The sequence below is a fragment of the Propithecus coquereli genome, unplaced genomic scaffold (assembly GCF_000956105.1).
Source record: "Propithecus coquereli isolate 6110/MARCELLA unplaced genomic scaffold, Pcoq_1.0 Scaffold27, whole genome shotgun sequence".
In the NCBI taxonomy this organism is placed as follows: domain Eukaryota; kingdom Metazoa; phylum Chordata; class Mammalia; order Primates; family Indriidae; genus Propithecus; species Propithecus coquereli.
The window spans coordinates 3,155,934-3,165,947 of record NW_012148285.1 but is presented as its reverse complement, the minus strand read 5'-3'; the positions used below and the strand labels follow the sequence as shown (position 1 = coordinate 3,165,947).

The following is a 10,014-nucleotide window of genomic DNA, read 5'->3' as shown; positions in this document are numbered from 1 at the left end:
CAGGCAACAGAGTGAGACTCTGTCTCAAAAATAAAAAAAAAAAAGCAAATAAATTTAGAGAAAAAAAAATTTTTTTGCCTTTATCTCCAGCCTGGGCAACATAGCAAGAGAAGAATTTAATGTTTCTTTACATTTTCCATTTCCAGTGCTTTCTATTCCTTCCTAAAGGAGAGTTTTTCTTTGATGTTATTTACTTTCCACTGAAAGAACTTTCTTTGGAATTTTTTATAATGCTGGTCTGCTGGTGACAATTTTTTTCTATCTTTAAATGTCTTTATTTAGCCTTCGTTCTGAGTTGACAGACCTGAGCTATTAATCGCCAGGCATTGCTCTAAGGCTCTGGAGACAAGTCAGTGTGCAGCCAGCTCTTTCCCTCCCTGTGGCACTTAGATTTTAATGGAAGGAGGCACAGGATAATCACATAAGCATTTTGGAGCGTAAGACACACAAATAAAGCAGAGTTAGAGGTGAGGGGGAAGTGGTGGGCATGGCTACTGCTTTAGGTGGGGCGGTCAGGGAAGGCCTTTGAGCGATTGGGAAGGAGCCACTTACACTGAGGGAAAAGTGTTCTGTGCAGAGGGAACAGTAAGGACAATGACCCAGAGGATAACATGGGACGTCCTTGGAGGGCCATCTGCAGGAAGGGACATTATTAAATTACTAATAACACTGAGCATTTTCCATCCAGAAGTACATTTCATCCTCCCAGTCCAGTGAAGATTGGTGCTGTTACCTTCTCCAAATCAAGAAGCAGTGGCTGAGGCACAGAGAAACTGAGGTGCTTTGCCCAAGGTCAAGGCAGGATTCATACCCAGACAGCCTCAGCTCCAGGACGTGCCTGTGAGAACTGCCTCCGGGAGTCAGGTCTAGGTCTTTACAGAGCTCTGCGGCCAGAAACTGACCCTCACCTCTTTTTTTCCCCAGGTGTACAAAAGAGCCAAGGCACTGGACCAGTCTGACAACGATATGTCTGCCGTGTATCGAGCCTACATACACTAAGCCGTTGACACCCCCACCCCCCACCTCTCCAGTCTACCCTCTGACCCCCTCTTCCTCACATGGGGTCGGGGTCCTGGGACTTAACTCTGGACCAGCCCACCTGTTTCCATTTCCTTTTATACAGACTTTGAGACTTGCCATCAGCACAGCACACAGCAGCACCCTCCCCCTGAGGCCTGGGGAGAGGAGGGATGTCAGCAGGATTGGCTTGTGGGAAAGTTCTTGAGCTGGGCACTGGCCCCTGGACTAGGTGGCTGTGTGTTCTCACACACTCACACACACACACAGTACACACAAACACAACACACAGGCTCTCACCCCAGGATAGAAGCTGCCCAGAAACTGCTGCCTGGCTTTTTTTCTTCCGAGCTTGTCTTATCTCAAACCCCTTCTAGACAAGGAACTAGAATCCGCAGTGGGAGTTGGAAGCCTTCCCACAGCTTCCCACAGAGCAAAGAGGCTGTAGTCATGTCCACGTCCCCTATTGGAATCCCTGCAGGGAGAGGCTCTTGGCCAAGATGAGCCAGTACAGACTCCAGACGGAGGGTCCGGTGGGACTTCCAACCTCAGGTGACCAGCTGAGAAGGATTTTCATGTTTAAGCGACCCATGTGCAACTAACTCTCCATAACGCCTTTGTGAACTGTAAAGAGACTGGCAAAGTCCCGTGACACGGGGCTCTGGGTTTCCAGGACGAGTGGTGAGCGCCGGCCTGCAGGTGCGCATGGAGGCCTGGCCCTCGCTGCTCCTCAGCACCACCCTGGGCTGCCCCGGGCCCTTGCAGCTGGGAGTGGGAGCTCAGTCCTCACCAGGCTCTTAGTGTTTGGGTTTGCATTCCAGCCCTTGGGAGGGGGCTCCTCAGGGCCACCAATGAGGATCGAGACGTGGCAGGGGAAGGGCTCCTTCCTGTTTCCGTTATGCCATAGACTTCACCCGGTTCTGAGGAGCCCCTCTGACCATGTCCCCTGAAGGCAGTCCCACCTTCTCTAGCTTGCCCCCGTGTGTGCCCCACCTCTCTGCATTCTCCCTTCTCCCTTTTCCTCCCATGGAGACAGTATTTCTCTCTGTCCCTTCTTTGGCCCAGACTCAGCCTGACCAACGGTGAGCATTTCTTAGTCTCAGCTCTTGATACGGGAACGAGTGTCTTCACTCCGGCCAGCATCATGGTCTTCGGTGCTTCCCGGGCCCAGGATCTGTTGGGAGGGAAGAGAACTGGGCCTGACCTACCTGAACTTGACTGACCCTCAGAGGTGGGTCTGGGACATCCTTGAGGCCCTAGCATTTCTCCTTGGATTGGGGACCAGAAGGGGCTTGGAATGTTGCGTAAGAACAAGGAGAAGTCACCCAAGGGATGTCAGTTTTTTCTCCCTCTGCATAGGTTGGATTTTCCAAAGTCACAGTTTGCAGCAGGCCAGCATTTATAGTGGAATATATAATTATATATATAAAAAAGGTGGCCACACTGGTGTGGGGGGGGGGGCCTCCCCCCTCACAGCTTTGGCCCCTTTTCACTGCTTAGAACCTAGGTTAGAGGATCTCAGAAGACTTGGGGGGAGGGCAGGGACGATGCCTGTTGGGTTTTTAGCACAGTTGTTCATTTCACTGGGATTTTGGACTCATTTCTGTCTGAACACAAAGCCTGGCAGGACACACTGGGGTGGGGGTGGGGAAGATGCTGTAATGAAACCGGTTAGTCAATGTTGTCTTAATATTGTTGACAATTCTGTAAAGTTCCTTTTTATGACTATTTCTGTTTAAGCTATTTCACCTTTGTTTTGAAATCCTTCCCTTTTAAGGAGAAAATGTGACACGTGAAAAAGCTTGTAAGAAAGCCCCTCTTCCTTATTTTCCTTTAAACCTCCTTTAAATGACAAATCTTCTAGATAATTAAAGTTGTGAATTTTTATTTTTGCTTTGTTTTTAATGAACATTTGTCTTTCAGAATAGGATTGTGTGATAATGTTTAAATGGCAAAAACAAAACATGATTTTGTGCAATTAACAAAGCTACTGCAAGAAAAATAAAACATTTCTTGGTAACACAGCTGTGTCGCGTGAGTTTTTGGCTTCCCTCGCCCGCGGCGATTGCTGTGTGGGGAGGGTGGGCGGGGCCTGCGGGGACAGGCCGCCTGCTGGCCAGTCAGCGGGCGCAGGTGGGGCAGAGGGGCGGGGACTCTGGGGATTGGCCGCCGTGCTGGCCAGTCAGCGGGCGCAGGTGGAGCAGAGCGCCTATCAGCGCCGGGGAGGGGCGGGGCCGGCGGCAGTGCTCCAGGCCTAGCGCGGCGGCGCAGCGCCGCGCCCGAGGCTGCAGCCGACGGCGTCCCGGGCGGGCCGGCGCGGACCAGATACGCTCAGCCGCCAGCCTCGTTCCGGGGCGCCCGTGGGTCTCTTGGCCGGGCGAGGCCGGCGCCCGTCAGCCAATCGGCGACAAGGGCGGCAGGCCGGGCGGACCAGCGGGGACCGGCGCTTGGCGACCGGCTAGGCGATGGCGACCGCGATGGCAGCGACGGCGACGGAGCGGGCGGTGCTGGTGAGGCGCGCGGGCCGGCGGGGCGGGGGTGGCGAACCGGGCCGGGCGCTGACCGCGGCGCTGTCCTGGCAGGAGGAGGAGTTCCGCTGGCTGTTGCACGACGAGGTGCACGCGGTGCTGAGGCAGCTGCAGGACATCCTCAAGGTAACGCACCCGGCGTCGCGTGCACCTGCGGCCCTGCCTGGGCCTCTGCAGGCTCCGGGCTTCTCCGGGGCTGCTTCCCGAGCGCCCGTTGAGTGCGGGACGCGGCGGCGGCAGACAAGCCCCCACCTCGGAGACTCCGTGAGTCCGCTCGGGGACACAGCAGATCTGACCTAATTGCACAAGCAGCTACGCGAGTGCATTGGCTGCCGAGTCCCAGCGAGAGAGCTAGCAAGGGCCTGGATGCAGCCCCGGGGCTCGGGTCGCCAGAGGCTGCCTTGAAGCACTGACATTAATCCGAGAGCTGGAGGATCTCTGCCTCTCCCCAGCCTTGTGACCTGGGCCTCCCTTTGCAAAAAGGAGATAACAGTGCCCGCCTCTCAGGGCTGTTGTGCAGATACGTAAGCCGTTGAGCTCAGACGTGTCCAGCGCAGTCTCTGGTGAGGCCCAGAACTGCTGGTTGCCGTTGACCACTGTCTGTTCCCAGACTGCTCCTCTCTGCCCCAACATGTAGCTGAGCCGGCAGGCCGCCGCTCTCTGTTCTGTGTTGCCCATGGTGGGCACAAAACACAGTTGGGAATGTACACAGTAGGGAATGTACAGTGAGCAGGTATCGGGCTCGCGGCTCGTGTAGGATTTGAGACTCAGGCTGCCACAGGAAGGTGCCCTGGTGGCTTGAGTAGGGCCATCGCCCCCAGCTAAGCCCAGGTGCCAGGTGAGGCCAGCCTACCTTGTTCCTTCCCTGGCTGACCTGGAGGTGGGGGGCTTCTGGAAGGAGCACTGGGCTAGACTTGGGCGAACTTTCTGCAGCTCCCCTGTGTCTATAGGAGGCCTCTCTCCGCTTCACTCTGCCGGGCTCGGGCACCGAGGGGCCCACCAAGCAGGAGAACTTCATCCTGGGAAGCTGCGGGTGAGCCCTGGCTGAGCAGAAACTGGGGGATGGGCCCCTGGGGTTGGGAGACTCCTGGGGTACCCTGGGGGCAGGAGGCATGGTCACAGCCCTGCCCTGCAGAAGACTGGGTATGTGGTGGGACAGCCAAGGGCAGCTCACCAGAGAGCCTGGGGTGGGAGGGGTGGCAGCAGGCGCTGCTCTGACCCCGGCCCCTGCATGTTACAGCACAGACCAGGTGAAGGGCGTGCTGACTCTGCAAGGGGACGCCCTCAGCCAGGCGGTGAGTCCTCCCTCTGCCCCCATCCTGCCTGTGGAAAGAGCACAGGGACCTCCTGCTTGTCCCAGCTCTACTGCCAGCTAACTGTGTGACTCTGGGCTGGACCCTTGGCCTCTCAGGCCTCTGTTTCCTCTTTTGTAAATTGGCAGCAGCCCCGTGCCTCCTCCTGGGACTGGTGTGTGGATTCCGTGAGAGGTGCGGGACTGGGCTGCTTTGCATACTCGCCAGCCTGGCGTGGACCCAGCTGAGTGTGGGCATCGGCGGATTAGGCTGTCCCTGGATCAAAGTTGAATCCCCAGTCGCTGAGCTCTAGTCTGCACCTGACCCTGTGCCAAGCACCAAGGCGTGGGGGAAGGTCCCTCCTCTGCGCCACCCTCTGTTGGCCTTCACAGACACGCCCCATCTGCCTACTGCCTCCCAGAGGCCACCTTTCCCCTTCTCATCGTCTTGGGCCTGGGTTCCTGCTTCCTGACCTCCCTGTTCACCCCCTAAGTGGCCAAGGCATTGGGAGACCCTCTCTCAGTGGAGCGGCTGGGGCCTGAGCCACCCACCACACACCCCGTTTATGCCCCCGGCTCAAGGCTAAGAGAGGCCAGAGCAGGAGGCATCCCTCTGCCTGGCTTATTCCACTCTTGTCTGTCAGGACGTGAATCTGAAGATGCCCCGTAACAACCAGCTGCTGCACTTCGCCTTCCGGGAGGACAAGCAGTGGAAGCTGCAGCAGGTGACCCAGCCCTTCCCTGGCCAGGGCTCAGGCCGCCGGGACACGCAGGGGCAGGCCCGCCGTGGGGCTGAGGCCTCCCTGGGGCTCGCCTCAGGGGCGAGGGACTGGCCCTGGGGATTTGCGACCACAGCAAGCCTAGGAACACATTTCCTAGCAGCCAGGCTGGGGAGGTGTTGCCTGCAGCTCCAGACCTGCCGCTTGCGGAGGAGCGGAGGACCTGTCCTGCCTGCGGGAGCCTCAGGAGTCCCCACCACAGCAGCTGGATCTGATGGTTCAGAATCCCCCTCGACAAGTCACTCCCCTGCCCAGAGCTGCCCAGGGCTTTCGGGACGCCGTCCGTGCTCCCTGCCAGCTCCCATGCCCTTGGGCCCTGGTTCTTTCCCCGTCCCCTCTGCTCTGGCGCAGTCTCCAGCGCAGGCCCTTGCCCCTGCACGTCCCCTGCAGCTGCCCCCCCCATCACCCTGCTTCCTTTCAAGAGTCTCAAAGACAGTTGTCATCTTGGGTGTTTACTGCGGTACCAGTGTGTCCTTTAGAAGGGAGCTACACAGGACAGAGACCAGGCCTGCCCCAGTCTGTGCCGGACGCCCAGCACCTGGCCAGGGCCTGTCTTCCAGGGCGCAGAGACAGCATGGGGGAGAGTAGATTGACCTGGGTCGGGCAGGCAGCACCCACCCTCCCCTCCTGGGGGAAGGGCCCCCGGCAGTGGACCCCAGAGACTGTGGCTGCAAAAGCTGGCATGACCAGGCTCGGTGACCACCCGGGGGGGCACTGTTTTCAGATCCAGGATGCCAGGAACCACGTGAGCCAAGCCATGTACCTCCTCACCAACCGGGACAACAGCTACCAGTTTAAGACGGGGGCCGAGGTTCTCAAGGTGAGCCACCCACAGGGGCAAGAGCCAGGTTCCCAGCCCTACCCCCTACCCTGTGCTCCCCGGGCCTGGGCCCACAGCCTCAGGCTTGCTGGAGGTGGACCTCTCAGTGTCCATGCATCCAGCCCAGGGCTCCAATCCCAAGGCCTCCACTGTGAGCTGTGCAACCTCTGTAACCTCAGTTTGCTTACTTAGCCTCTCTGTGCCTCCATTTCCTCCCTGTAAAAGCAGGACAAGTTGTAGTGACTGTTAACCATGATAATTCGCGTCAGGTGGCCCAGGGTAGAAGCCTCCCCTTAACCACACTTTGGCATGTGTGAAGAGCTAGCTGACAAGGCTGCCTGGACTTGTGCTTTAGCTCTGCCTGACTTGCTGTGTGTCCTCAGAAGGCTTCCCTACCCTCTCTGGACCTCTGGTTCCTCATACTTGGAAGCAAATGGACTGAGGTCCTTTCCAGAGTTGAGACGCCCTGGGGTGGTGCAGCCCCCATGCCTCTACCGTATTTTGCCGGGTCACCCTGGTACCCGTGGCAACAGCTACACGGCCACCGGGAGTCCGCCAGGGCCCTGCTCCACAGCAAAGGGAGGGGTGGGCTGCAGGTGGTTCCACTGTTCACGGGGTGTGTGACCTTGGCTTCCCTCTTTGGATCCTCAGCTTCCTCACCTGTGAAAATGGGGCTGCCACTCACCTTAAAACCTCAGCTCAGCCATCCCGCTGCCTCTTCCAAGAAGCCCTCCCTGTCCCCAAGCTAGATTAGGGCCCCCTGAGCTCCTTCATTGCCAGCACTCCCACCCGAAAAGCCTGTGCCCCTGGGTCTGACCTCCCAGGACCTTCCACTCCCCATTGGACCAGTGCCCGGGAGCCCCGTTAGTAAATCCCCGTCCTGATGGTCGTTAGTGCAGAGGGCCTGCCCCTCCCCCAGTGACCTGCATCTGTAACAGGCCCCTGCTGGGGGCTTCAGGCCCTGAGAACGGTCACCCCAGGCAGGAGTGGGAGCTACTGTAACTGATGCTGGGGGAGGGGCCCAGGCCCTGCTGCCTGTGCAGCAGCTGTGACCCGCCCTTCCCCCCAGCTGATGGATGCCGTGATGCTGCAGCTGACCAGAGCCCGAAACCGGCTGACCACCCCGGCCACCCTCACCCTGCCTGAGATCGCCGCCAGCGGCCTCACGGTCAGTGCCTCGGGCCACCCTGCTCCAGGGGAGGGGGCCCCACGAAGGGCACAGAGGCGTGCCAGCCCCCAACTTGTAGGCAGTCAGAACTCTGTGCAGTTTTCTGCAGTGGGGTTCTTGGCTTCCATCCTGTGTCACCCAAGTATGTTAACCCCATTTTGGGTCGGTGGTTCCCCAACCCGGCGGTCGGGAAGATACCTGGACACCTGGGGAAAGTCTGGAAGCCCCAGAGCGGCTCCGTGGGTGGGGACCGGGGTTCTTGTCAGGTGGTTCTGCAGAGGCTGCGCCCTCTGCAGACTCCTCGGTGACTCCAGGGCCCCAGACTGGGGTGCAGCAGGGCCCCGCTCCAGCCAGCCAGGCCAAGAGGGCTTGGGAGGGACCTCACCCCCCCTGCTCCCCCAGCGGATGTTCGCCCCTGCCCTGCCCTCCGACCTGCTGGTCAACGTCTACATCAACCTCAACAAGCTCTGCCTCACCGTGTACCAGCTGCACGCACTGCAGCCCAACTCCACCAAGGTGAGCGGGACCCCTTCCCCGGACCCCCGACGCTCCCTGCGGGGCTCGCGCCTGACGGGTCTGGTGCTGCTCTGCCTAGAACTTCCGCCCAGCTGGAGGCGCCGTGCTCCACAGCCCTGGGGCCATGTTGTAAGTAGGCAGGGGAGGGGTCCTGGACTGCCCCCCTGTCCCTCCCCTCTGCACCCTGGGGGCCAGGGCTGGGCACGCCCTCAGGACCCCTCCCCTCGTGCCCTAGCGAGTGGGGCTCCCAGCGCCTGGAGGTGAGCCACGTGCACAAGGTGGAGTGCGTGATCCCCTGGCTCAACGACGCCCTGGTCTACTTCACCGTGTCCCTGCAGCTCTGCCAGCAGCTCAAGGACAAGGTGGGGCAGTGGGGCTGCTGGGCCCCTTCGTCTGCGGGGAGGAGGTTCCCGGGGCTCTCGTCCCACCTCCCAAATGCCCCCAAGTGTTCAAGTCCATTGTACCCCCATGTGCACTAGGCAGTGAGGCAACGATACCTCCCCTGACCCATTGCCCTTGGGTGACCTGGACATGTCACCTGGGTTACAGAGGGTGCGGCAGGGCCAGGCCCCACTCCGTCCTCCAAACCCACCACGGACCGCATCACCTCCCTTTGCAGATCTCCGTGTTCTCCAGCTACTGGAGCTACAGACCCTTCTGAGCACGGCGACCCAGAAGCCTGTCCCCTGGAAGGTGGCCCCCATGCCCCCACACACTCCCCCAGAGTGCCAGCCAGAGCCAGGCACAGCGGCTGTTTTCCTTGTCTTTACCCCGTCCTGCCAACACCTCGTACCGACGGCAGCAAACTGGCAGCCCTGGGTGGAGGGGACACTGCTCTGGTGTGTTTGGGGGTCAAAAGGGTGGGGCCTGCCCTCCTGGGCGCTGTGGGCACTTTGGACTCAGGGCGGGGCGGGCCCAGGCTCTCCTTCCTGTGTCCCTTCGCTGTCCGTTGGGGGCTGAGGCTGGGTGGGGTACTCAGCTGGGAGTGGGGAGGGAAGCGGGAGCTGTAGCCCGACAGGGGCCCTTCAAGAAATAAAGACCATGGGACTTTGCCTGGAGCCCCGTCTGTGTGTCTGAGCAGGGACCCAGGCTGGGATCCTGGTGGCCGGTGGCTGGCAGTGTCAGGAGCTGGCGGCCACCCCTCTTCTCAGGTGTGGCTTCCTGTTCCCTGCACCTCCTTCGGGAGAGGGCCCTCTGGCTGCCAAGGGGCCCAGTGGGTGGTGACAAGAACTCTGCCAGGGAGTTCAGCTGGGTGACCTGGAGTGACGCCAGTGAAGGCTTAGAAGGACAAGGTGGGCACCTAAATGGAGCAGTGAGTCCCCACACTGCCCACCCCGACGGGGGCTTGGAACACAGTCCAGACTCAGGCTCTGGGCAGACACAGGGCATTGTTGCAGCACCAGGCGGGACACAGGAAGTGGCTGGTGGGGACTCTCGGGGTTAAGGTTCCAGGGCCAAGTTGTCTACTCCCTTGTGTCTTTTCTGCAAGAGAGGCACAGAGGGGCCCAGGGTTCACTCCTCCGTTCCCCCCCTGCCCTCCCTCCTCCACCCCAGGAAAGTTCCGGGTGCCCCAGGCCGAGGGGCTCACCTTGCCGGCGCTCTCCCTATGTTGCCTGGGCGAGCTGCAGCAACAGCTGCAGCAGCAGTGGGCGAGGACCAGCAGCAGCAGGAACAGCACGGTGCCTGGGGACAGAATGGGCATCCAGATGTGGCCCCTAATCAGGGCCCGGGGCGGGAGGCGGATGGGCCCCAGGGCTGAGGCCATACTCACCAACGAAGGTGAGGAAGACAATGAAGGCAGCGGTGTCCCATGAGGACTGGAACAGCTGGTGGCTGCTCAGTCTGCCCAGCACTTCCTGAGCTGTCGCCTCCAGCTCCTCCATGGACAGACTCAT

General features: G+C 59.9%; 3 protein-coding genes across 7 annotated transcripts in view; 2 read left to right on the top strand and 1 right to left on the bottom strand.

The window, feature by feature from the left end:
- Positions 1 to 3,041, top strand: part of GLYR1 (glyoxylate reductase 1 homolog (Arabidopsis)) — a 34,756-nt gene extending 31,715 nt beyond the window's left edge. For all 5 annotated transcript variants that reach the window (XM_012647715.1, XM_012647714.1, XM_012647713.1 and 2 more), the window contains one exon: positions 925 to 3,041. In XM_012647715.1, the coding sequence (XP_012503169.1) occupies positions 925 to 999 (75 nt within the window). In that variant the 3' untranslated portion in view covers positions 1,000 to 3,041. The remainder of the gene's footprint in view (positions 1 to 924) is intronic.
- A 257-nt stretch (positions 3,042 to 3,298) lies between these two features.
- Positions 3,299 to 9,155, top strand: ROGDI (rogdi homolog (Drosophila)). Its single transcript, XM_012647785.1, has 11 exons — positions 3,299 to 3,527; positions 3,600 to 3,671; positions 4,496 to 4,578; positions 4,786 to 4,840; positions 5,481 to 5,561; positions 6,340 to 6,435; positions 7,505 to 7,603; positions 8,006 to 8,119; positions 8,199 to 8,248; positions 8,355 to 8,481; positions 8,739 to 9,155. The coding sequence occupies exons 1-11, from the start codon at positions 3,483 to 3,485 to the stop codon at positions 8,778 to 8,780; spliced, it is 864 nt and encodes a 287-aa protein (XP_012503239.1). The 5' UTR covers positions 3,299 to 3,482; the 3' UTR covers positions 8,781 to 9,155.
- Positions 9,156 to 9,559: 404 nt separating this feature from the next.
- Positions 9,560 to 10,014, bottom strand: SMIM22 (small integral membrane protein 22). The gene is made up of 3 exons (XM_012647784.1): positions 9,891 to 10,014; positions 9,708 to 9,802; positions 9,560 to 9,601 (listed from the first exon to the last, which is right to left on the bottom strand). The coding sequence occupies exons 1-3, from the start codon at positions 10,012 to 10,014 to the stop codon at positions 9,560 to 9,562; spliced, it is 261 nt and encodes an 86-aa protein (XP_012503238.1).

Coding starts and splice junctions, on each gene's coding strand:
- ROGDI (XM_012647785.1), top strand. CDS start 3,483: ATGGCGACCGCGATGGCAGCGACGGCGACGGAGCGGGCGGTGCTG. Junction 6,436..7,504: donor CGGGGGCCGAGGTTCTCAAG/GTGAGCCACCCA, acceptor CCTTCCCCCCAG/CTGATGGATGCCGTGATGCT. Junction 8,120..8,198: donor TGCAGCCCAACTCCACCAAG/GTGAGCGGGACC, acceptor TGCTCTGCCTAG/AACTTCCGCCCAGCTGGAGG.
- SMIM22 (XM_012647784.1), bottom strand. CDS start 10,014: ATGAGTCTGTCCATGGAGGAGCTGGAGGCGACAGCTCAGGAAGTGCTG. Junction 9,803..9,890: donor TGTCTTCCTCACCTTCGTTG/GTGAGTATGGCC, acceptor TTCTGTCCCCAG/GCACCGTGCTGTTCCTGCTG. Junction 9,602..9,707: donor ATAGGGAGAGCGCCGGCAAG/GTGAGCCCCTCG, acceptor CCTCTCTTGCAG/AAAAGACACAAGGGAGTAGA.